Below are 26,685 nucleotides of genomic sequence, written 5' to 3'. Positions count from 1 at the left end.
CATTTTAAGCGGAATAACTACTTAAATAACACAGGCCAACAAAAAAATTTTAACACAAAAGGTGAGAGTCATTTTAGGGTATTTCAGGGCCCCTGATTCCGAAAATGCACTTAGTTTTTTTCGAATTTGCTCTAGTTTTCGAGCACATAAACTGTCACTGCCTGCAGAACAATTCAAGGGAAGCTTCATCAATAAAGGCCCAATAGAACTAACATCACACAATTTGTATGAGGTATCATAATGAGCATCACACTGTATGTAAGAGTCAACAAAGATTTTATCATGATCACGATCATGATAAAATTCACGATTATCATCGATTATCTGATGATTATCTATCATTGATTATCATGATATGTGATCATGATCACGATTATCATGATCACATATCATGATCAACAAAGATTTTATCAATATCATATCAATTAGCATTAAATGGTATATTCAAAAACAAGCATGTCTTCTAAAACTTACTAAAAAGCATTCTACAAATTTGCAGTTATTTTTAACCAACTTAGTTAACCAACTTAGTTAACCAACTTTTTAACCAAAAAACGTAGCCTGCCTATAGTATCAAAACTGAGTGAAGTAAAACTGAGGGTTGTCGAGCGTCGACCCAACCGCTTAATTACGGTAGTTGATAAATATATTAACAACATTTTTTATGATCTATCAAAGACTTGCCTTCGTTTCTGACGTGGCAAATTTCTGTTTCATTCAGTCACGTAAATTGGCTAAAAACAACTGCAAACTTTTTCAAGCTATTTGTTTGGCTTGCCCTAACTTATAGTGACAAGGCTTCAACTCCTTACTGTTTGCCGATACAAGCCAAGCAAGCATTCACAGTATCAATAAAACCAATTACAGTAGAATGCTCGTACCTTACTGTAACTTCTTCTCTATTACCAGACAGTTATTAAAAAATAATTTTAATAATTAATCAAACAAGTTATAAAAACACAAAAAATGTCCCGAAAATGGCTTTCAAAAAATAGATAAAATGTTTAATATGTTTGACCTGTATATTTGATACCGAAAATTAAAAATAAATGAATAATAGGCATCCTACCGATTTGTCTTGACGGTCACTGCGTTTCTAACTTTTGTTTATTTCTGGTATTTCTACATCTTCAAATCTCTTTCCATAAATAAAGCCATAAAATGCCATTACAACCATTTCTATGCTCAAATAGCTCATCTTTCCTGCTTGAATATCCTAAAAACTGCAATAAAGTCAAGCAGAAATACTCAATTGGGTCTAGCTTAACTTTACATGTAAAAAATCTTCGTGAAAGTTACAAATGGTCTTGACAATTTGTGAAAATCCACAAAAAGTGCTCTTTCTAGGAAAATTAAAAAAAATGTGACTCACAAAAAGTCTTCGTTTGAACAAAGCGATGTTTCACGAACAAAAGAAAATATTCATGCTAAGAAAAATATGTTCTTACGAATATCCATAAGTTTTATTTGTAACGAAAACCATAGTATACCAAATTGCCGAATCACTGTATTTTCTTGTTCCTACGAAGAGCACAGCATGTAGATGCTAAATTCATATTAAGAAAATGTTTCAAAAATTATGCTGTTTTCATCTTCAGTGCTGTTGAATAACTTAAGTGTATTGGTGTATAAACGTTTGCTGAACATGCGTTTAGTATTTACATTTTAGACTCTTTACTTTTTGATTAAAATAACATTAGGTCACAGTTTGTGAAGGACCAACAATCAAACTTTTTTCGCTCTTCGGGATTCTTCTACTGATTTAGAACACTCGGGCCCTTATGCTGTCGATTAGATTAATGCAGGCCTGATCCTGATGTGTTTGAGAAAGTGATAATTTTTTTGAACAGTTGAAGAAAAAATACACTTTTCCGTACTAACAAAATTAAATTAAACTATTCGCTTCAGTTGAGTGCACTGACTCAGTATTACGACCACTTGCCAAACTATTATGCTATGTGACTCATGTTTACCGGAACCGGAAGCCTACCGCTAGAGGTTTAAAACAAATCAAATTATGACTTAGCAGAATGCACTGACTTAACCAATTAACCATTGCCGACCAAAAAAATATTGACAACTTCTATGACTCATGTTACACTGCAAAAAGCTTTAAAATAGATTAAATTTTAACTAACAGCTTTTTTTACTCTCAACTTTTTTTACTCGGTAACCGGCCCTGCGTCAACAGCCTCTACAAGTAGCCTATGCGAAACTACCAGGAATAACCTATCAAGGCTTTGTCAGTCCGAGAATAAAGATTCAAAACCAAACCAACCAACCAACTTGTTTTGAAATGGTGCAGTCCTGGAGCAGCCTACCTAATTGATATTACCAAGGTATGAGATGAAATGGAATGGTAGAAGTTTTTTTTTTCCATCTTCAATCTTAAGATTTTTTTGCATCCCATTTCCATTTCATCATACAAATCCGTTCCATTTCGAAACTTTCTTTCATCTTCCATTCCATCTTTCATCTACAAATTTTTTGATTGCTGCATTGTAGGGCGTAGACGTTTGTACCACTAGTATGTCCACCGACAATAGGCTAAACTTAAACTAAACATTTTACAACAGTACTTTTCTGAGGATATCTGTGGTCTTGTTACGGTACAACTTAAACACTTCTTTACAGGGAGTGCAGCTATATGGAATGCGTTGGAGTGACTGTTTTCTGTGTTCAATTCATGTGAAACAATCTTAGAGATAACTGTTTATTTTTTAGATAACTCCAAATGCATCGCCAATATGTTTTTGCAAGTTAGTAGAGAATAAAGAAGCGACTACGTTTATGTGTTTCGTTTTCGCTGTGATTTCTCCAGTTTGTGTTTGCAGTTTGCAGCGGGCAAGCATACAGTACTGTACAGTAGGCCTACTCTCTCTAGTCTCTTCTATCTCTTCTATATCTTATCGCTTATGTGGAGACGACTTGTCTCAGATCATCCCATTTTTTCGATGCCTCTAAGGTGTAGCTTCGATATGAATAAAAGTTAAGCTATGTTTTTGATATAACCTACCATTTTCATCTCGAAATTTTTTCAAATGTATCGTGCCGGTATGTGAAAACTATCATCATCATCATCATTTTCAGCCTGTGAGAGCCCACTGCAGAGCGTAAGCCTTCCCCTTTTCATGCCAATTTACATGATTATGTGCTAGTTGGTACCAATTGGTTGTATTGCATTGTTTATCAATGTCGTCCCTCCATCTCACTTTTGGTTTTCCTTTCTTTCTTTTGGTTTCTCGTGGTGGCCTACTGAAATAAACTTGATTGTTGGATTTAATATTACCGGCTGTAGCGCACCCAGCATGAGGCTAAGGGGGCTCAAGCCCCCTTAATCTTCCAGCCACTAAAAATGAAGTTTTCGTATGCTCCTCATTTATAGATTTTGCTTACAGGTTAGGTATGAATAAGACACAACAATACATCAGGGCTGAGCATTATAACAATATATTTTACATATTTAACTTGCAAATAGTTTTAACAGTTGAACGTTTTCGGTTTAACTTAAGCCCTCATCAGGAATCTGAAATTATTTATAAAAGCGCAATAAATTTCAACTTCTTGAAGGTAAAATTACATTAGGAAAGGCAACTACATAAATACGAAAAAATTTGCTCCTCAGGGAAGGTGATAGGCTACATCAAGTAAATCTTGAATAGAATGGACGCTTCTAACAAATAATTGTTTGTTTAAATTTGAGTTATAGCCAGTGGTGGCCTTAAGGTTTTGTGGGCCCGGGGCAAGAAGTAATATGAGGGTCCCCTTCAGCCCGGTATCAACAAATTAAAGTACGCAAAATCAAACAACCACCACAATAACACAAATAGCCAGGAATTTTAAAAGGGAAGGGGTTGGACGGCCGGCAGACGAAGCCCGACGGCGTTTCTGACTAAGAGGACACCCAGCGGTGAGGGGTGTGGGGAGCTTCCCCCAGAAAATTTTAAAAAAATACTTTGAATTTGGTGCATTCTGAGAGCATTTTCAACAAAAATGTGGGTATGAAAATTACTGTAAAATGGTGCTGTCCGGTGGCATAGAAAAAGGATAAGATCATGTTTTCTTCGGCATTTTTCGGAAATTAAGCTAAGTCTTTATGTTTTCTTTTTGCTAATTCCTGGCTGAGATATTTGAATGTTTGGTATTGGCAAAACTCGCTCTTTTACCGCAGTTTTGTTTAAAATTAAGCAAAATTGGTTTTAGTGATAAAAAGAGACTGAAAGCATCATTCTCAATATCGTGACGTCACATGCGTGCCAAAGAGGGGTGGTTGAAACCCCCAAAACCCCCTTGGCTACGCCACTGATGATGCAACAATAAACAGCGATGGTAAGCGAGAAGGGTGTATTTCATGCTGTGACATCTTCACATCACTCTGATGCCATGTTGTACCCCTACACACAGTGTGGTGTAGAACTCTCCTAGTCCTACACCACCCATCTGCAGCACTTACACAAAATGCACCTTTCTCATTAGGATCACCAAACTGACTATCATGAAGAAAAAAAAACACCTATAGAAGTAAAAAAACGAAACACCTTCAAACAGGGTTTCCATGTGCTGGTTGAAAAAATATGCAAAACCGACTCTAAAACAATAGAGATGCCAACTATAAACTATGGTGGAAAAGTTTAAGTTAGCCTACTGCTAATGCTTAATGTAAATTTTATTTTTGCATATTTTGTGTAAGCGCGGGCCCCATAAATTTGTGGGCCCTGGGCGGTCGCCCAGCTTGCCCACCCCAAAGGCCACCACAGGTTATAGCGTTTGATTAACAGTGATGGTGAATCGGCGAGACCCCATTGGAACATGTTGCTGTTGAAATTGTCCTGTCCTGTATATCGCCCCAAGGACAGATACGTGGACCTAACAACGCTTGATGAATACACAATCCATTGGTTGCTGCGCCTGGATGTAACAATGTGATTTGTGGGGGCCTCAAACGCCAAAAGAAGATTAACATTGCTTCCTAAATTTTGGTGTTTAATTGGGATTTGTCTTTGCGCAAAATTCAACACCCCCAGCCCCCCCCCCCCCCTCTTTGGCAAGCGTGTTATGTCACGATATTGAGAATGATGCTTTCAGTTTCTTTATGTCTAACAAAGTTTGCCTAATTTTAAACGAAACTGCATTAAAAGAGCGAGTTTTGCCAGTACCAAACATTCGAATATCTCAGCCAGGAATTAGCAACAAGAAAACATAGAGACTTAGCTTTATTTCCGAAAAATGCCGAAGAAAACAAGATCTTATGCTTTTGCAGTGCCACCGTAAAGCACCATTTTACTGGAATATTCATACCCACATTTTTGTTGAAAATGCTCTCAGAATGCACCAAATTCAATGTAATTTTTCAAAAATTTTTGCGGGAGGACCGCACCGCTGGTGTCGTCTTAGGCGAACATGCCGTCGGGCTTCGCCCGCCGGCCTTCAACCACTTCCCTTTCAAAATTACTGGCTACGCCACTGGCTGTGAGTTCCTTTAAATATTAATCAAAGGGATGGGCATTGGCCTAACTTATTATCGCAAATCACTCGGCCGACATTTCTGAATTAACCTCCCCCCCCCAAATTTTTTTCTAGTTGCGCTACTGAACCAATAGCGCTTCAGATTTCAAATCGCTCTGAATGCTGCCACATAATGTTATCTATTGTTTCTCAAATTGTTTCTTTGATTGTTTACCTGGTCACAGAAATAGAATTATTCAAGAACAATATGTAGGCATTTACAGTTTACAGTACATTTACATTTACAGTATACAATATATCCTAAACGGATGAGTAAAAACTGTAATAGTTCGATTGTCTTCAGATTAAAGCATAAAACGAACCTCTCCATGAAAGTTTAAATATTGTATGCAATTTACCACGGTACTTTAAACAAAAAATATCTCACTCTGACCATATATAATATAAAAGAAAGCCTACCCTGCAGGGCTGTGGAAGCACCATTTCGTCTTCCCCTCCAAAATTCAATTTAAAATTATTCGTACGAAGAAAAACATCTTTTTTTAATATTGCAACTAATATTGCTATTTGCTATGCATTATTAGGTTGCGTGTAGCTCAACAGCAATGTCAGTCCTTTACAAAAAGTTTGGTAACTTTTTTCCTTAACAGTTGTAGTGCAGCTATTATTTCCGCAGCACGTGGCGGGCCGGATGAAATCAGTTCGCAGGCCGTAGTTTGGTGACCCCTGGTTTAGATGCAGTGTCCTTTGCTGAATGCGGTCTTGTTCCAACGTTGCCAGAGTAAAGTAAAATGATCAAGCTCAGCATTTATTTAGATGAATTATTGCATGTACATATCAATAATTACACATGCAGAATAAATGCAATAAACAAGCAGCCAATCTTGTGCCTGCAACAGAGTAGAGGTGCAGGTGGTTGTTGAAGATTACTGCATTGTAAGCACGTAATTTTCAGAACATGAGGCCTATATACATAGGGGTGTAAAACCAATCCAGACCATTATTTTAGACTGAGGTTAATCCAGAACATTGTGTTTTGAATCTCAAAGTTTGATAGCTATAGCAGTTTACACCTGTCACAACAGTCAGCCTGAATTTGTGACGTCACAAAAGTATTAATAGGCTGCACACTTGTATTTCACGATGTTCTTTTTGCTGTGGTCAAATATAACCTTATACAATATTTCGTTACACTGTTTTGAGCCATATTCCATGATTACACTCACAAAAAAAGCTTTTATATACAACTATGTAACAAAGAAAATTTAGTAATTTTAACACGTGGAATTTACATTATCTTTAACGAGCAACTAAATTCACATCGTAACGAAGTGGAGCGTACATAAGATTATTGTGAGCTTTGTTGATCTCAGGAAGCGTTTCGGTGCAAGGTTCTATGGAAAAATTTTGCAGCAATTTTGTAAACATGATAAACTGTTCAGCAAGAGCAAGATTTTCGCCCAAACAACGTCGGTAGCCAACACCAAAAGGAATGACATTGTTTGAAGGAACAAATCCTCCGCTTTTGTTGATGTGCCGTTTAGGATTAAATTTCTCCGGACTATCCCAAGCTTGAGGATCGTTGTGAGCTCCCCATAAATTGACTAAAATCTGTAAAATAATTTGTACAACATAAACACTTTGTGATATTTATCATAGTATCCTATAGCAGGGGAGTGGTTCTTAACCCGGCGTGCGAGATCTGCTTTTAGGAGGTGCGGGAATGATTAAGCTGTTTATAAAAGAATAATTAGGGAATTAGTATATTCCTGCCTGCTTCCAAACACACATTGATTCGACCCTTGACATGCGAGTAATATTCAGTAGGCCTACCAATACGGTACCCGGTCAATTGGTCGAAAGACATTTGGTCGACAGTCATTTGGTCGACAGGCATTTGGTCGACAGGACGTTTGGACGACAGACAATTGGTCGACAAGACATTTGGTCGACAGGACATTTGGTCGACAGACATTTGGTCGACAGGACGTTTGATCGACAGACATTTGGTCGACAGGACATTTGGTCGACAAGACATTCGGTCGACAGGACATTTGGTCGACAGAACGATTCATTTTAGGGTTAACTAACCCTAACCTAACCCTAACCTAACCCTAACCTAACCCTAACCTAACCCTAACCTAACCCTAACCCTAACCCTAACCCTAACCCTAACCCTAACCCTAACCTAACCTAACCCTAACCTAACCTTAACCTAACCCTAACCTAACCCTAACCTAACCCTAACCTAACCCTAACCTAACCCTAATCTAACCCTAACTCTAACCCAAATGTCCTGTCGACCAAATGTTTTGTCGACCAAATGTCTGTCGACCAAATGTCTTGTCGACCAAATGTCTTGTCGACCAAATGTCCTGTCGACCAAATGTCTGTCAACCAATTGTCTGTCGACCAAACGTCCTGTCAACCAAATGTCTGTCGACCAATTGACTGTCGACCAAATGTCTTTCGACCAATCGACCGGCCACCACCAATAGCCTACACCACGATTTGATGCCATCGTTAACAGAAAAACAGCAAAATTGTTTTTGAGCTTATTGCTTAACTACCACTAAGCAGACACCATTTTGCATTTTTCACATGGCTAAAGAAATAAAGGCAGTTTCGGAGCCAACTGCTGACAATTGGTAAGGCAGAATTCAACGTCGTTTCTACCTTTTGCTATCTTAGTGACATGATTGGGCAGTTTGGAGGCTGTAATGACATGACAGTGAGGGTGCAATTGGGTTAGAAGAGTTTCCGTGAGCTCATCCGTATTGTTAAGGACAAGCATATTTCCTCAGTGGTCGATATCACATGCATAATACGTGTGTAAGGCATGTTTTACTGCATGCACGGGAGACCTGATCCACCATTCTTGAAAAGCGAAATCGGCCATGTTGCAATAATTTCCATGAAACGATGGATCTATTGCAAGTGCCTTTTTGACTGGATGACGATGAAAGAGTTGAGATCCAGGTTTGGTATCCATCAGCTTGAAGATGTTATAAGATGGAGAAGGATGCGTCTGTACGGACACGTGCAACGCATGGAATACTGTAAGACGCGTCGCCAAAGAAAGTTTAGTTCGTTAACGTCCATGAATAATAACTCTTGTGAGTATCTTAAGAAGCGTTAACTAGACTACATTGGAGAAGATTTAGGGTTGGCAAAACCGCAGATCTCGTCTCGATCGAACAGGTGACGTTAAATCGTAGACATGAATAGAGACACAAAACATAAAAACGCAATTTTCAGATTCCCCGTATGAGGACTGAGGAGCATCATATTGTGATATTTTATTGTCAGTATATGAATAAGGATTAAAGAAACACAATGGTTTTGTTATTTACCCATGAAAACAACATTACTTTTTGAGTAATTCTAGAAGGGGGTGAAAGAACTTGTCGGTGATTTCAAAGTGGTACCAACAAGGAAAAATGTTAAGAACCACTGGCCTATAGTCTGATTTGACTCATAGCAACCAAATTCAGCTTGAATACAATTTAAGCTACATTCCTGCACTCATCAGCGCTGCTGGGAGACGCTTTATATAATTGGTTGCACCGGTCAACATATTTTTATATTTTTTTTTCTGAATAAAATGGTGACTTTCAACCAGGGCTTTGGAGCCGGAGCAAGGAGCCGGAGCCGTGCATTTTCAACGGAGTTAGAGCTTAAGCCGGAGGTCTACGTGAAAGTCAAATGGAGCTGGAGCAGGAGCTGGAGCCAGTTGTTTGAAAAATAGCTCCTGCTCCGATGTATTTCATAAGATGCTATGCACAATTTGCACATTGCGCATCATTCGCTCTAATTTAAGATGCTCGATGAAAGAAGAATTGATAGAGGCAATATTTTTGATTCGTACAAATGGTTTTTGAACACTTCTTTGTCCAGAAAGAAATGTTTTGTGTGTATTATTGATTATGTTGTTTGGTGTGTGATTATTTTGAAACGCTAGATATTTCAGATTGAGCGTTCATCCTTAAACCTCAGTTTTTAACTAATTAAAAATGGCATCCAACAACTTTATCTCACAATCACACATTTATTATTGATCAACTCGCTTAAAACAACAATTGGCTTTTCCCCCCTGATTAAGCAGTTTTTTGAGGTGCATTCGGCATTTTTTGAAATTTGGGTCTGGTAACTCTGCAAAAAAATGCGATATAGAAGTACCGTATTTTCTTTTTTGCATAAACAAAGACTGGTGTGCAGTTTTACAAGTTTTATAGGGGTGAGTTAAGTTTGAAAAAGTAAAGCAGATCTAATTGAAACTGTGTGGAGTCAAGTTGCTAGGATACACTTGTTTGGTTTGTGTCGTAAGCAGGTCGGAAAACCATGTACGTTTTCATGTCCTTCATTACAAATCTACTTCCCAGACAGGAAAACTTCCGCCATTTTTGACAGAAATGATGTATTTTGCTATCTGGGATAGTTGTCACTTGTCACAACTGCTTCATCTTTACAACATAACACGCCTACCTTTACCTAATAGTGTTGATATGAGTTGCTATAGTGCTAACTAAATGAAGTGTTATCACGATTTCAAGATACCTTTGAAGCACGCTGTAGTGTAGGTCTCACTTAGTCAAAACATTGAAAAAATACCTTGTATGCCTACCCAGTAGAAACTTCGGTAATCGAAATGATATTTTCGTTAATTTGTTTTTGTAATAAAAGTAAAATGGTTTCTGTCACGATCAATCACAAGATATAGCTAATAACCTAGGCAGAGACTGAACTCAACCAGCAAACCCTTAAAAGCTACCTAGTCAGCCAAGTTTCTGACAGTAAATGTGATCTTTACTGCCTAAGTTTTGAATATTTTACAATACAAAAAACAAACCTATACAATTATAAGATGCTACTTTTAAAACTCTATTGAAAGAATCCACTTGCAGATGCTTTGTGTAAATTATAAATTATTAATTATACATATAAATTAACTTGACTTATATTGAACGAAAAACTATTCAATAATTTTTTTCGTCTAATTCCATGAGAACGAACAGTCATCTTCACGCGGTTCCCCTTGAACGTAGCATCATAAAAATGCGAAACGAAGACTGTCAAAACTGAACCTCGACCTAGAACGCTCAGCCCAAGACCCCACGAGGACCGCTCCTTTCAGAGCGTGGCAGTTCCACTTTAGACAGGTAGGCCTACCGTCATCCCACCACCTTGCAGATGAACGCTGAGAGCATCACATTCAGCAAGATTGATGTGATCGAGCAGCTCTCTCATAAGAACAGAGCTCTTGTCATCCTCCTCCACGAGACCCACTGCACTTCTGCAGACAAGCTAGAATTTCCACACTACTCACTAGATGGGTCTACCCAAAGCAGGAAATATGGCCTTGCCACGTTTGTCCATGAGAGCTTGGACTGGACACTTGCAAATTCCTCCACCAATTAGGAAATAGAATGGGTTTGCGTGAGCATTGAAAATCACATCATCTATGTATGCAAGCCACTATTCTCACGCCTGAACCCATCATCTACACCCGCATTCCCCTCACCCAGCATCGACGCTAGTGACTTTATCTGCCACCACACTAGCTGAGGTTATAAGTACATCAACAGCGACGGAGAATGCCTGGTTGCTTGGCCTGCGAATAACAACTTCACCCTCCTTTACAACCCAAAAGATCCAGCCAGCTTCTGATCCGGACGCTGGGGAACGGGAACAACCCTGACCTGGCCTTTGCAAGCATGGATACAGACAGCTCTCTTTCTGACAGACGTGTGCTAGAGAATTTCCCACGTTCACAACACCGATCTTTTGCTTATTCTACCCCTAAGCTTGTCTCACCTATCCAAAGTGCCACAGTGAAGCGATGGGACCAGGAAGGCCAATTGGAATCGCTACATCCTCATAACCAATCAAACTGTGGCAGATCTACCATCACCTTCTACCAGTGATGTACGCGCATACAAAAAATATTGACGCCGTCAGCGTAAACGCAAACGTTCGAAAAACCATACGCCGTATGCGTCAACGTAACTTGTAAAAAAGTTGGCAGCGTCAGCGCATACACTAGCGTAAACTCATTTTGTTTGCTAGGTGCCAAACATTCACACGGTATAAACCACTCGAAACAAACAAGTTTTATTTTGAATTTCCACAAAGGAACACAAGCATCTGAAAGTGTTCATCTGACATTTTGCTGCGTTTTGGTTTCAACATGTCTTTGCCCATTGAAAACATTCTTTCCACTTATTTAAAATTTGGAAAGTTTGATAAAAAAATAATGCAAACAACAGCTAAGACATTAAAAAGTATGCGTTGACTCTATGCGCTAAAAAAACGCGAAAACTTTACGGCGTAGCCTCAAGCGACAACTATCCAAAAAAATGTGGCCGCAAGCGTTAGCGTAAACAAAAAGTCTACGCCGCAAGTCTACGGCGTAGAATTTGCGCCGCATACGTACATCTCTGCCTTCCACTGCCAACGTGGATGAGGCTTACCAAGACTTCTGCCGTGCCATCAAATCCGCAGCTCAACAAGCTATTTCTCGCGGTCGCTTAAAGAACTACACGCCGTGATGGGATTCACAGTGCAAAATTTTATTCCGCTCTTATTGTGCCTCACTAGATGCTGCCTCTTATTCAGTCGCAAAAAGACTGCTCGATCGGCTGGACTCACGGAGGCTAGAGCGACGGAAAATCACCGTCAAAACTATTGACTTACACTCTAGCCCAGGGGTCACTAAACTACGGCCCGCGGGCCGGAACCGGCCCGCCAATGTCTTTGTTTTTTTCAAGGGCACGACGCCCTGCAGTGTATCACAGCAGGGGATAACTTTTCCAGCAACCTTTTGATTTTCATCACAACTTTGCTATTCCACCGTTGACTTTGGAGTAACTACGCAAAAAGATCTCACGCACAGCTTTGCTAAAGCGTCTGGCTGGCTCAGGCTGAGGAGCCGGAGTTGACACCCTGCGCATTGCCACTATTGCGGTAGTTCACGCTGCAGCAGAATACTATGCACCTGTCTGGAGCCGTAGTGCCCACTGCCAAAAATGACCCCTTGCGTATCGTGACAAAATGTCTGCGACCTACACCATCGGAAAATCTTCCTGTCCTCGCAAGCATCCAACCAGCTGAGCTTCGTCGTGAAGAAGCTATCTTGTTTCTTTCTCGCCACGCTACGAACCCCAACCACTTTCTCCACTCAAGTATCCACGACTCTGTGAGTGAGCAACCCCGGCGACTGGAGTGGAAGAATTGGCCACTGGAGTAGATCAAGAACTACACAAGAAATCCAAAGTTTCATCTCCGACACCGGCCCCCACCTAACCGGAATGCATTTGCCAAAGAAGTCCTAGGTGCGACTCAACCGCCTGTGTACTGGCGTCGCACTATTCCGCTCCAACATGCGCAAATGGGGAATTGCTCCATCTGCGATCTGTGAGTGAGGCAAGCAGGACAAACCGAAGACCACACCATCTGCAACTGCGCCATTTACCATGCTCTAATTGGTGTGCGTGGTCTACGTGAACTGGATGACGAATCACTTCAATGGCTGCTCGACACCTGCCCAAACATCTAAACTGCGACGCCGCCACTGCCCAAGGCTGATAAAAGGCAGAGCCCCTGGACCCCTGTAGTGGAAAAGAAGGTTCAAACGAAGAAGAAGAACAAATACTTAGCCTACTGGCTTTAGCTAAGGCATATATAGTTTGTGAAGTCCATATTAGCTTTACAGTGTGCATGTTGATTTCTAGCAAAAAATAAAATGTTTAAGGTAGGCTACTTAGTTCTTAATCACATTCCATGGGAGGTATTAACTTTATAATGTAGCGTATCATACCATATAGCCTACACAACAACTGTGCTCTTTTCAAGAAGATTCTTTTTCTTTGATCTTAACGTTAAAACTTGGGCAGCTTTTTTGAAAGATTTAGCTTTCTTGTGAGATCATTTAAGCCCAGATAAGTTTGTGAAACATTTTTGGAAAATTATTTTTGACTTTTTTAATGCTCAGCTTCTTCAACAAATTGAACACGTTTGATCAGCTGTGATCTCTGATATGAACGCCCTCCATTTTATTTTGTCTTTTGTTTTTATTAGGCTACTTGTGTTTTTGAATCCCATCGCCTCCTTTAAAACACAGAAGAAGAACTTTGTTCACGGTGTTTTTGCAAGTTTGTATTAATGTATACTTCTACATCATCGTGTTTTGTTGAAGTTCTCCTTTCCCCCTAAGACGACTTGATGGATCCGTCCCTCCCCAGATGTGCCATCAGACTTGTCGCATTGTTCAAGTCATTTGTTAGAAACGTAGGCTGTGTAAACACAGATAGTCTATTTCGTAAACACAGATTGTTGCATTCTTTTAAATACAATTTTACTGGATTGTAGTGCTACTGTTGACTTCATAAATTTATTCTTTGCGGTTGACTAGTTTGTGTTCTTCACTCAAATTTATATAACTTTCTTATTTTAAATTAAAATATTCCTACTTTTTTTTTGTTAAAAAGAAGTTTTAAAAGAAAAAAAGTAAGTAGGAGGTACATTTCACAAGTTTGGTGTGTAAAATAGCTGTGTACAAACCTTATGACATCATTATAAGCTGGACTCTTTCCTTAATCGAAGGAGAAATGATATCTTAATGAAAATATTATATGACAACAGCTAAAATAATGTTCAAATACATTTCATTTCACTGTAAAAGAAGATTAAGTTAATTGCTGTTCCGAAAGTTTTCTTTTGCCCAGTAAATAGTGCAAAGCACCAAAGCACAGTGATACAAGCCGCCATGGTGCAAATACTTACCATTGTTCCGGCAGGAATGGAGTAGCCCATCGCTGATATTGGTTTGATCGACTTACGATGCATGGTGTTCAGTGGAGTTCGAAAACGAAACACTTCATGAAGAAAAGCACACGTCATCGGCATGCGATCTCGCATTGACATAGTTGGATTTTTGTCTTTTCCTGGGGTACAAAGTTAAAAACAAGTTTTTATGTTAACCTATTTGCCTTGATTTGATTAGTGATTATGGCTTCAGTCTAAAGATCTTTACAACTAGTCTCCTACAAGGCAGCAGTTGTGAACTGAGCAAATGGCAGTTGATCAAATGGCAACTGAGCTGGCAACGTTTCAGAAAGTGGCTATAGTTGGTAAATGATGAAACGGAGCAAGTAACAACTGAGCAAGCCGAAAGCTGGCATATCAGAAAATTCAGTTCATCAAGCGATGATCAAGCACGCCCGAAGTGAGTAGCTAAAATGTGCTTGTAGCTGAAATATGCTTGCTGAGTTGTCACTTGCCGAGTGGTCTGACGATCCTTTACGACGGTAAACATTATTACGTAGGGATGGGCAGCAGCCAGTGCCGTGTTAAGGGGAGGGCCAAAGGGGGCCCGGCCCCCGGGCCCACCATCTCAGGGGGCCCACAGATAACAGAGTTTTGCGTTTCAGTTTTTTTTCTCCATTCTCTAGTTACTAGAGAATGGAGAAAAATTGGAGAAAAAGTCTAGTAGACTATTCCTTTCGATTGGTGGTGTTAGGGGTGTGATTGTCAGTTAATGTTGTTTCGGTCAATGGTCTTTCGACTCTTCAGTCAATGTTTGTGATTCCATACAATGTTAGTAGTTAGTTTTAGCATGTATATGCTTTCCTCTCAAGTTTCTGTGGTAGGCTATTTTCTAGTATTGTTTTCGATTGGTAGTGTTAGGGGTGCGGTTGTCACTCAATGTTTTTTTTTTTGGCCCAAGGTCTTTGACTCTTCAGTCAATGTTTGTGGTTCGGTACAATGTTAGTAGTTAGTATTAGCATGCATGTTCTTTGCTCTCAGTTTTCTTAGGCTTATTCTCTAGTATTCATTTTGATCGGTGTTGTTAGGGATGTGGTTGCTAGTCAATGTTTTTTTCAATCAATGGTCATTCGGCTCTTCAGTCAATGTTTGTAGTTCTGTACAATGGTAGTACCGTAGCCTACCGTAGTTAGTTAGTTTTAGCATGCATGTTCGTTGCTCTCAGTTTTCTCCAGTCGACTTATTCCCTAGTATTCATTTTGATTGGTGGTGTTAGGGGTGTTGTTGCCAGTTAATGTTTTTTCGGTCAATGGTCTTTCGGTTCTTCAGTCAATGTTTGTGGTTTGGTACAATATTATTAGTTAGTTTTTACATGTATCTGCTTTGCTCTCAGTTTTCTGTAGTAGGCTATAGGCTATTTTAGTAATCATTTCGATTGGTGGTGTCAGGGGTGTGGTTGCTGGTCAATGTTTTTTCAGTCAATGGTGTTTTGGCTCTTCAGTCATTGTTCGAGGTTAGGTACAATGTTAGTAGTTAGTTTTAACATGCATGTTCTTCGCTCTCAGTATTCTCTAGTATTGTTTTCGATCGACAGTGTTAGAAGTGTGGTTCGGTCAATGTTTTTTCATAAATTGTTTGGTGTAGCATCACTTGTAGTAAACTACTTGTTTGAATGGAACAGTTGTATGTGTTAGTAAATGTTAGCAAGCACAGAGGGTACAATGTTGGTAAGTGAAATCGGTAGAGCTAATTGCTAAGCCCCTTTAGTATACGTCAATCAGGTAGGTTTATTTGTGCATGAGATTACAATAAAGTGGTTTAAACCTATCAGGCAAAACATAATAACCACTTGGTGAAAGTGTTGAAAAGTTCTTTTTGCTAAAGCTAATTTTGTTGCACCCAAAAATGTTTTGCTCTGTTACGTCTACGTTTTTAACGCAGTCAATTGGTTACCGTTGTAAAATTTCGGATATTTGTAATTTTAGGGAAAAATTGCTTCCAAATGTAGTTAGGCTAACTGAATTAAAATTCCCCCAATGTGTCAATTCTTGTCCGGTTTAAAAAAAATTAATTTGAAGTCTATTCAATAAGCATCCAAATTTTCATGGTAGCTTCTACTGTGCGTTAAGTTCTGGATTGAATGATTCCAATACTTTATCACCATTGCCAGTAGCCTAAAATTGTTAATGCTTTTGGCTTTCATTCCAAGCAAAGGTGTAGCTGTGACATGTTAAACCTGTGTTTGCTATCACTTAACCTACATTTGTGTTGTTTTCAAAACTGGTCAGGACATTTATTGAAGTAAACCATCTTTCCATATCGATGTAGTAAAAATACACACTATACGTTATTATGATAGCTTTTCTTGCCTGAAGGGGGCCCAAAATTAATTTGGCCCCAGGCCTATAAAGGTCTTAACACAGCACTGGCAGCAGCGCACTACTTTTGTAGCGTGGATACTTTTTTGGTAAAAGTAGCAGTAGCGCTGCTTTCATTTTTGTTACATTTTTGAAAGAAATAAAACAATGTTTTAGTTAATGTATTTCGCTTCTTGGTTTGGTTTTACAAAGCAACGTAAAAGTAGGCTTGTTGTTAATCGGTGTTAGTAGGCGTGTCACCTTCCAACCGAGTCATACCAGTTAGAAAAATGAAAGAGCATAGCCTACAAGCTGTAACATTACGTAGCCAAGACCCTGTGTGCTCTGTAAAGCGCTGATGAGCAACGCACTTCTGCGATGGATACAGCGCTAAATAGTGTAAAGACACACGATATTATTATCAATACCAGAGTGTAGTCACCGGCTCTATGAGCAAACACCAACTTCGCAACATGGCTCACGTCTGGTCTTAACCAACTGTAGATAGAAACCATTGATTGCATCTGTTACCACTGCGGATTGGCAACTGACAAGACTATCAACAAATTTCACTTGTATTACCGGTACTAATTAATACTGAGTGTCTTAGGCGTAAACAGTTCTAGTAGCCTACCTTGTAAGGGTGTTTATAAAAAAGTAATTTATTGTGGCCTACACCTGTGACATTTTTTTAAATCTTTGTTTTGGTTTTGTTAAAAAATAAACAATTTTGGTGTAGGCTAAATTCGGCTTCAACAAAAAGTAAAATTCCAAAGTAGACTATAATTTTCTCTAAACTACCTAGAACAGTGTCAATTTCCATTTGCACTATTTCTTGATATTCTGGAAAGTGGATCCAGCATAGAATAGCCCAGGATGTCACTAAAGAGGTTGATTCAGTACCGGCTGCCATAATATGAAGTATTTGATGTCTCAATTGCTCATCCTGTGAATCAAGGATCATAATGTTAGGCCAATAAAGTGCAGAAGAAAAACTATTGCGACACAATCATCGATGTCACGGATTATTTATGATGCCAATGGATGTTTGCTAAGCACTATAACTTCTAAGCTCAGAAGGGGCGAAATCTCTTCAAACTGGAAGGTGAACGCCACAGGGTTAAGGAAATAAAACTTACAGTAAATATATCTTTGTCTTTGCCAACCTCTTGTTCGTGCAGGAACAAATCAATATAATCCTTCAAGTTGTCAGGATCCAAATTTGCTTTGTGTTCCTTTATTATAGGATCCAAACATTCTACAAAAAGGAAACTATTTTGATGTTTCGTGTGATGCTATAATGCTCAAAGTAGTCATTTTGACTACCTATTTGTGAAAATAAGAAAGCTTTCAATGCTGCAGTACGGTATGTCTTTTAATTTCGACTGTTGTCAGTTTCAATAATTTTAGCATATAGCCTACACATATCACCTACACAATTGTATCCTTATCAAAATGTGAAAAAAACGTCCAAATTAAAAAAATTAACTTGGATGCCAAAAGTAGTCATGTTTACAAACCTGTGCGATGTGCATATAACTTATTAGTTAACATACTTAACAAAAACAGAGCTTGATTGATGAAGAACAGCAAAGTCAACACGAATTAAGCTCTCGAGCAAAAACATCCCGACTGACTTTTCCTATGATAATCCAAAACAGAATGTAGGTCTACTTCTGGAGCATAATAGAACTGAGGGACCTAAATGGCTCTCGGTGCATCATTAGGGAAGTTCTGAGAAGAGCTTTAGTAGTTGCGATCCCTAAGCCTCACAAGCCACCAGAGGACCCAAGGAGTTATCGTCCGATATCCCTCTTCTGTGTTCCTTTCAAGATCCTCGAAAGACTGATCTATGCCCGCGTCAACCCAATCATCGACCCGCTCCTTCCAAAAGAGCAAGCTGGGTTTCGGCGCGGAAAAGCCACCGTAGATCAGGTCACACTCTTAACCCAAGACATCGAGGATTGCTTTGAGGCAAAAAAGAAGGCCAGCGCTGTCTTTCTAGATCTCACAGCTGCCTATGACACCGTATGGCATCGCGGCCTTACTTGCAAGCTGCTTCGCCTGCTTCCTGACCGACATATGGTTCATATGGTTATGGAACTCGTCAGAAATCGAAGCTTCACCCTCACCACCGGTAACCCACGGCGAAGCAGACTGAGAGGCCTGAAAAACGGCGTCCCATAGGGATCGGTCCTGGCTACACTTCTTTTCTACATCTACGCACCCACGACCTGCCAACTACGGTCTCCGCAAAATACGCTTATGCGGACGACCTGGCAATTCTCCACTCCACAAAGTCGTGGGAAAATCTAAAAGACACTTTGAGCCAGGACATGAAAACTCTCTCAGCTTATCTCCAGAACTGGCGACTGAAACTCAGCGAAACCAAAACTGTGGCAGCAGCTTTCCACCTCCACAATCGGAAAGCTGATCGTGAGCTACACGTCCAGAACAACGGAAAATCTCTGTCCTTCTGCCCCGAACCAAGATATCTTGGGGTGACACTGGACAGATCGCTCACATACCGCCACCATTTGGTGTCACTGCGCAAGAAACTCACATCTCGCGCTGCGCTACTCAAGCGCCTGGCAGGCTCTAGCTGGGGGGCGAGGGCTGATACTTTGCGTATAGCAGCCTTAGCCCTTGTCAACTCTTCGGCAGAGTACTGTGCACCTGTCTGGTGCCGCAGTGCTCATTGCCATAACATCGACACTGCCATAAACAGCGCCCTGCTAACAGTGACCGGATGCCTGCGTCCCACACCATTGGACAGTTTTCCAATTTTCGCTGGCATCCAACCTGCTGAGCTTCGTCGCGAAGAAGCCACTCTGTCCCTCGGTCGACGGGCACTGGAGTCTAACCACCTTCTCCACCATAAGATCTCTGCCCTCCCAAGCGAGCACCCCTGTCGACTGAAATCAAGACACCCATTCGTGCCAGCCGCTCAACTTCTCATCAACGAAGCTGATGTACAAGACATCTCTGCGGCTACTTGGGCGGACCATAAATGGAGTTCTGAATGGAAGTCAAGCGCCACCAGACTCTATTCGTTCATCCCCGACGCCGACAAACGCCCCATCGGCCTGACACTACCAAGACAGACATGGGTGCGCCTCCACCGTCTCCGTACGGGCGTCGGGCTTTTCCGCTCAACCATGCACCAATAGGGAATGGCCTCTTCCTCCTATTGTGAATGTGGTGCCGAGGAACAGACCGCAGACCACATCATCAATGACTGTTCCATCTTCAAACCACCTAACGGAGTGGAAGGTCTGCGTGTCATGGATGATGAAACCAAAGACTGGCTGCTCTCCAGTAGCCTTCCAGTGTAGTCCGGGAACATCGTGAATCTGGGGTGATAAAAGGATAGACCCTCGGCCCCAGAGGCTCACACGACGACGACGACGATTAGGGAAGTGTTCAATCCAGAGCATTCTGAGAAAATGTTCTGGTCCCACATGTTATGCCCGTAGATATGTGTTGAAAACTAGTCCAGCAAGTGCCTAGAACTTCATTATCGACTTTATCTCTGAGCATATTTGGAAAAGTAGCCTAAAACTCGGACAGAAAACGACAGATTGACCTAGTTTTATATATTGTGTCCGACAGGTAGAAAATCATTTGGACTTTCTTTTGTGTCAATGTTTAATTTTCTGTCATATGAGTGAAAATGCTGGACCATAAATAAAGCATCTTTTATTATTTGTCGTAAAATATCCAAGCTAATCAAGTACTGTATGAGTAGGCCTACTTCCAGAACTGCCTGGCAACCATGGCATGTACCATTACTCTGTGCTATTTTTAGTGATACCGTATTTGTTTAAAGATGAGTTAATGAAGTGAATACACAAGTGTCAGATGATGTCACTGAGACTAGCTTAGTAGATCGCCTCACGAGCGTGTCGAGTTTGGTAACTTTAAAACGAGGATTTCAAACTCAAATTACTTTAAGGGCCAAATGAATACTTGTAAATTGACCCGAGGGCCGCAATGCACAATAAGAAGTATATACAAACAAAATCACACAATGAGAACGCAATAAAAGAAGTAGTGAGAACGTTCCAAGACCGTAATATGGCAATAAGCCTAACAGAAACAGTAGTTGGTACAAAAAGATAAAAAAATGCTGTGAGCACACAAAACAACGCGAACGAAAAAGAAAAACAAATAGATAGCAAACGCAACGACTTTGATTTGCAGAGCAAAAATGTTGCTACCGGCTTTCAAACAGAGCGGAAAAAATACAATTCTACAAGAATTGACTGCTGCAAATTGCGATGTCGGCACAAAAGCTGAATAGGCAATGTTATTGTGATTTAACAATGAGTTCGTCGTCGTCGTGTGAGCCTCTGGGGCCGAGGGTCTATCCTTTTACCACCCCAGATTCACGATGTTCCCGGACTACACTGGAAGGCTACTGGAGAGCAGCCAGTCTTTGGTTTCATCATCCATGACACGCAGACCTTCCACTCCGTTAGGTGGTTTGAAGATGGAGCAGTCATTGATGATGTGGTCTGCGGTCTGTTCTTCGGCACCACATTCACAATAGGAGGAAGAGGCCATTCCCTATTGGTGCTTGGTTGAGCGGAAAAGTCCGACGCCCGTACGGAGACGGTTGAGGCGCACCCATACCTGTCTTGGTAGTGTCAGGCCGATGGGGCGTTTGTCGGCGTCGGGGATGAATGAATGGAGTCTGGTGGCGCTTGACTTCCATTCAGAACTCCATTGATGGTCCGCCCAAGTAGCCGCAGAGATGTCTTGTACATCAGCTTCGTTGATGAGAAGTTGAGCGGCTGGCACGAATAGGTGTCTTGATTTCAGTTGACAGGGGCGCTCGTTTGGGAGAGCTGAGATCTTGTAGTGGAGAAGGTGGTTGGGCTCCAGTGCTCGTCGACCGAGGGACAGAGTGGCTTTTTCGCGACGAAGCTCAGCAGGTTGGATGCCAGCGAGAATGGGGAGATTGCCCAATGGTGTGGGACGCAGGCATACGGTCACTGTGCGCAGGGCGCTGTTTATGGATGAGTTTATCGCACACAATGAGTTCATCGCACACAATAAAATAGCGACAGTGCGACAGTTGTGTGAGATTTGATGGATATTTTCAGATGTTTTGAGCAATTTCAGAGTGAGTTTTTTTACCTTTCAAATCTGTAGAAAAGTATGTGGCACTTGAATAGTTGCGGTAATTGTTAATTACTAAAAAATTCTAAAATGCATCGCGGGCCGCACTAAAACATTGTCGTGTGTTTGAGATGGGTATCGGGTATGTCATCTTACCTTCCAAAAGTATTTTATTCCTAATTATTGTTCTTTCCCAGACACCTTTGAAAGGAGGGATGTACTTGGCGAAAGGTAATAGATTGATGGTAACAATTTCATGTGCATCTTCACTTTCCCCAAACCTAAAAAATACATGGGCTACATTTTATGACCATAAATTTGTTAGTTGGTGCCCCGGCGCAAACATCCAATATGAGCCTCTAATATTTTTCTCTATAGCCTAAAATTTTCATGTAAAGACTCGTGCAACGCTTGTTCTGTTGTTTTACTGTTTTTCTATTACTCATATATGACACACACATAGTAGCGTTGACGAGGGGTCCAGGGGTACTTTTTGACCCTGGCCCGGAATACTTTTAGGATCCCGGAGATTTTCTATGGAGCATGGGAGTTTGAAGAAACCACAGCGTAGGCTATTCGTTGGATATACTGCATTTTTCTTTAGAAGTGTCTTGATTTGGTGCCGGAGGATCACATTGATACCGGGCCCAAAATATCTTCTCAACGACCCAAACAAATAACAACAAACAACAAATAAATTTCGTGTATAAATAAATTTCTTTGCATCTTGCTCTAAGATCATTTTTTGTGTGATCTTGATCTTAAGGAACAATAGGACCAAGATTACTTTAGAATTGAAGTTTACATATTAGTTAGAGACATTTTTTGAAACTCGTACTGTACCAAGTAGCTTAATTAGTGGCAACTACAAACAGTAAGCTACTGCTAATATCATCGTCGGCTCATAGATCCGCCGCCAATGTGTGAGACCGGGCTGGAAGCAATTTTGGATGATGGCTCAATTCTAAAGTACCGTAAAAAATGTTCGAAAGGTATTTTTTTGCTAATACGACTCAATGTGAAAGATTAAACTATCCATGGTTTAATTAATTGTAATGGTTACTCATTGCTCAGTTTACGCTTTATTTGCTTAATCTAATTCTGTTTTCGTTGTAAGCTTCATTTTTTTTAGTAATTTACCTTGAAATGAAACATTTCAAAGCATTATAGTCAAGATTACTTACACTTGAGCAATGAGTCGAGCAAACTTCTCTGCTGCAGGGTCATCGTAGTCATAGTGCTTGCTTAGCAGGATTTGACAAGTCACATTTATGGTAAGAAGAGAAAGGTATTTCTGAAATAAAATTGACACGAGAAAGAAAAACGGCAAAGTTAATTGACCTGAGCAAAGTAAAATTGACCCGAGAAAAAAAAAACGGCCAAGTAGCAGGATTAGCCAAGCTTTGTCATAAAAAAGTTCTTCAAATTAAAAAATAAAGCTTTTAAAAATGAAATGAACAAATGTAAAAGAGGCGAAAGTTAGAAAAACCATTGTTTTTGGTGTGAACTATTCATTATTCAGCATAATTGATAGAGTAAAAACTAAAAAAATTGAAGGCTATCTGTTGTGTGTGTAGCTTTGCATGCTTCAATTTAATAAGTGACCAAGTCGAGTTATCTGGAAACAGTCCATGTTATTTCAAAATAAATCATTCTAAATATTACATGATATATTAATAATTATTAAGATTATTTTTTGTTTTAGTATATATTTACGTTAGGGCAAAATGACTTTTGAGGACAATTTTGAAGATACTTTATGAAACAAGAAACTTCTTCGTTCACTGCGTTTTCAATCGCATCTGCACCAGCTCCAAAACTGAAATATATGTAAATGTATGAGCCACACCATCATTCATTAACCTATAAGTTACTAACTGGCGTTGAACCACATGCAATTCTCAACACGAAACCTTAAATTGGAAATATTTGAAGTAGCTATCGTGTGAAGAACGATGGAAACTCTTCGTATTAGCAATTTTTATGGATTTATATATAAGTATAACCTAATTGTGAGATACCAGATTAATGCATAAAACTTTACATTACTAGCTGTTCCGATGCCATCAGGCAAAGCATACGCCATTTGATATTAATAAAAAATAACAACGTTGTTACCAGATTTGTCAATTTTAAGTAGCTTACAGTTTAAGTTTAAGTTATAGCTTAAGTTTTTAAGCAGCCTACAATATAATTCGTCTTATCGGATGTTCTTTAAAGCCTAGCTTGAAGGCTACACCGTTGTGGTGAGCGTTAGTAGTGGACACTTTTGAATATCGTTTTGCAGAAAGCGATTCACATTCATCAGTAATACAATAGCAATACTCCGTCAAATTTTTTTTGTTTTATTTTTTAGCCTATTGTTAAAAGTATCACTAGAGCACGTCTCCACTGCATTTGTCCTCATTATAGGCTAAAATAGAAAATTCACAAAACACTCCAAACCACTACTAAACCCTGTTGATATACGACGCCTTCATTCAACTGCTTGTTAGAATGGCATAATGCTGCTGCCTTTTTGTTAATTCAACTGATGAGTGTGCTGCATTTTGAAGCGATTTTACCAGATATTGACACAAAAATAATTAAAGCTAGGGTGAGATTTTATGTCTACTAAGTTATATAGGCTTCACCTCATTTCCTTTCTTATATCCTAGATCAGTGGCTCCCAAACTTTTTGAGCGCTATACCGAAATCTGAACTTCGTGAACATCTTACGCCTTAAGACACAGCGACACAGGCAACTTGTATAAACAATTTCAGCACTCTACTGTTGTTTTTAATCTTTGCCTTTATGTTTGCCTGCTATACACAAGACACAGTCGAACCAGTTTTGGGCTGTCTAATGTATATTGTAGCTGGATTTGCTTAGAGGTAAGTACAAGAGCTGGATTCGGTACGAGTCAAACCGGCTTCTTTTCAGTGCCACTTCTCGGTGCTTAAAAATACATTCGTTTTTCGCATGTTTTAAATGTTTTTTCGACTTGTTCTTCAAGGATTTGTTCGACAACATTTCATAGCACAGCCCACATCACGGATTTTCGCAGCACAATGATCGCATATAAAGATGAACTTCTAATTCAAAAAAATAGTTCAGAAAACTTGAACTTCCAGTATGATTTACATTTACCGTGATTTATTGAAGGAAGTGGCTGAAATGCCGGCTATAGCCTACTGTTTATGATGCAATAATTGATTTTGATAAAAGAAGCCAAATAAATGCGACTGTTCTCGACCCATGTTTGAGTCGCGACCCATAGTTTGGAAACCACTGTCCGAGATCAAGTTCTCAGATTCAAAAAGGAACATAAAATGTCATATTAAGCTACGTTTCAATTTACCCTTTTTTGAAATGTGTCAAAGCGAAGGTCCTGTGTTTCTTAAGGTTGTCATTACAATCTACAAAAGGTAATCCGTTTTGTTTGGACAAGTATGTGAAGGCATACAAGTCCGGTCTTCCTGCGGCTTTGATGCTGTTATTGACGAGGACCTAAAAAGTCAGAGGTTAAACGGTGGCAAGAACAAAATGGCAGATCGTACAAAGTTTTGTATTGGTACATAAAAAAATTAGCAGAATTTGAAATAAAGTTTAAAGGACTGGAAACAATGTCGCAGAAGTAACATCGAAAATTGTTTTGAAAGAGTTTTTCTTTGAACAGTTTCACTCCACCCAAGCATCATGAATAAAGATGAAAACCATCCAATAATATAGCTTTGCTGGCAGTGGACTTACCTGCTGTATAGATTCCATAGTGTTCAAAGAAACAGCATCCCTGGAACCCAGTCTCACTGACAATATTGGTTGCTTCATTTGTAAACTCCATTTTTTCAGCACTCTTTCGGGGTTCTTTCCGAGGTATGGAAGTATACCCACAAATGGAAAACCTCTATATCCAGGAGGGAAATTAGAATGAGCCGGCCTCCACCATTGGTAAAGCACAGCAGCAAATATTGCAAAAACAGACCAAGTGGTAAAGTTGTTTAAAACTGACGACGCAACTAGTTCAAGCATTATTATAAGTTACAATCCAATTTTTTTCTTCACAGAAAATTAAAATGGTATTAAATTAAATGTTTTAAACTATACAATGAACTAACGTAGGGGCTCGGCTACGTATGAAATTCAAATGTTTTCTGTAGAACTCTACGCCTTCATCAAGAAAATAATATAAAGCATCTAAACAAAACAAAGATAACTGTAAATAATATTAAATAACTATTGTCCTATGAAAAAAATAGAATCAAGTAATCCATGGTATAACTAACCCTAACTGTAGTAGCCTACATCAGACAAAACGTCGTGGGTATTAAAATTTGCGTTTGAAAATAAATACCAGAAATTCGGAGCAATATACTACTTATTCAAACATTTTGTATTAAAATTGCATTTAATTAAGTTCTTTTAGCTTGCTATATCTCTATTTCACGATATTTGAAAGTAGAAGTATGTGAAGTCAAAGGTGATTTGGGGCACACTGTCTGAAGACTCTAATAACTGTAGTTTGAGTTACTTCAAGTGTAAATAAGCTACTTCTTGATCAACTCACGTTTTTTATCAAACCTTTCTACGTGATTTGTCCACTATTACACTGGTCAAAAAAATTTTAAAAGTTGTTTGCTTCTGAAATGAATACAGACGATTTATGCATTTTTGGATGCTGAATAAAAAATGTTGGTTAAAATACCTGATTATCTCTAGTTTAAAAGATACTCCTTTTCATTTTTGTATGTAGATCTACAAATAGGCCTAGCAAGCCTTGATGCACTTTATTGAACACAACAGCAACAATTTGCAACTATAACTCCAATGGCTGCAGTGCCTGGATGAAATAACGTGACTGCTACCCCCGCATACGCAAGAAGAAGAACTATAAGTTCATAGTGGCATGCATTTCGATTTCAGCACAACATATCCAGCAAAAGATCGTCATGTGTATATGGAAATTTTTAATTTATTTTGTCTATTCTTGACCTA

General features: G+C 39.5%; 1 protein-coding gene across 1 annotated transcript; it reads right to left on the bottom strand.

Annotated features, from left to right (window-relative positions):
- Positions 1–6,100: 6,100 nt before the first annotated feature.
- Positions 6,101–25,736, bottom strand: LOC145765142 (cytochrome P450 2H2-like). Its single transcript, XM_082576908.1, has 9 exons — positions 25,444–25,736; positions 25,052–25,200; positions 23,427–23,529; positions 22,895–23,004; positions 21,867–21,991; positions 17,726–17,844; positions 17,388–17,532; positions 14,248–14,408; positions 6,101–7,077 (listed from the first exon to the last, which is right to left on the bottom strand). Exons 1-9 carry the CDS (start codon positions 25,720–25,722, stop codon positions 6,766–6,768), a joined length of 1,503 nt encoding a protein of 500 aa, XP_082433034.1. The 5' UTR covers positions 25,723–25,736; the 3' UTR covers positions 6,101–6,765.
- Between the last annotated feature and the right edge of the window lie 949 nt (positions 25,737–26,685).

Source organism: Aplidium turbinatum, chromosome 2 (genome assembly GCF_918807975.1).
Source record: "Aplidium turbinatum chromosome 2, kaAplTurb1.1, whole genome shotgun sequence".
Classification (NCBI taxonomy): Eukaryota; Metazoa; Chordata; class Ascidiacea; order Aplousobranchia; family Polyclinidae; genus Aplidium; species Aplidium turbinatum.
The sequence above is the reverse complement of the archived record's forward strand: the minus strand, read 5'-3'. Positions and strand labels throughout refer to the sequence as shown.

Bases quoted from the DNA above. Each gene is read 5' to 3' on its own strand.
- LOC145765142 (XM_082576908.1), bottom strand. From the start codon at position 25,722: ATGCTTGAACTAGTTGCGTCGTCAGTTTTAAACAACTTTACCACTTGG. The intron at 25,201-25,443 runs GTAAGTCCACTG...CTGACTTTTTAG, and splicing joins CTATGGAATCTATACAGCAG to GTCCTCGTCAATAACAGCAT. The intron at 14,409-17,387 runs GTAGTTTAGAGA...TTTGTACCCCAG, and splicing joins GGAAATTGACACTGTTCTAG to GAAAAGACAAAAATCCAACT.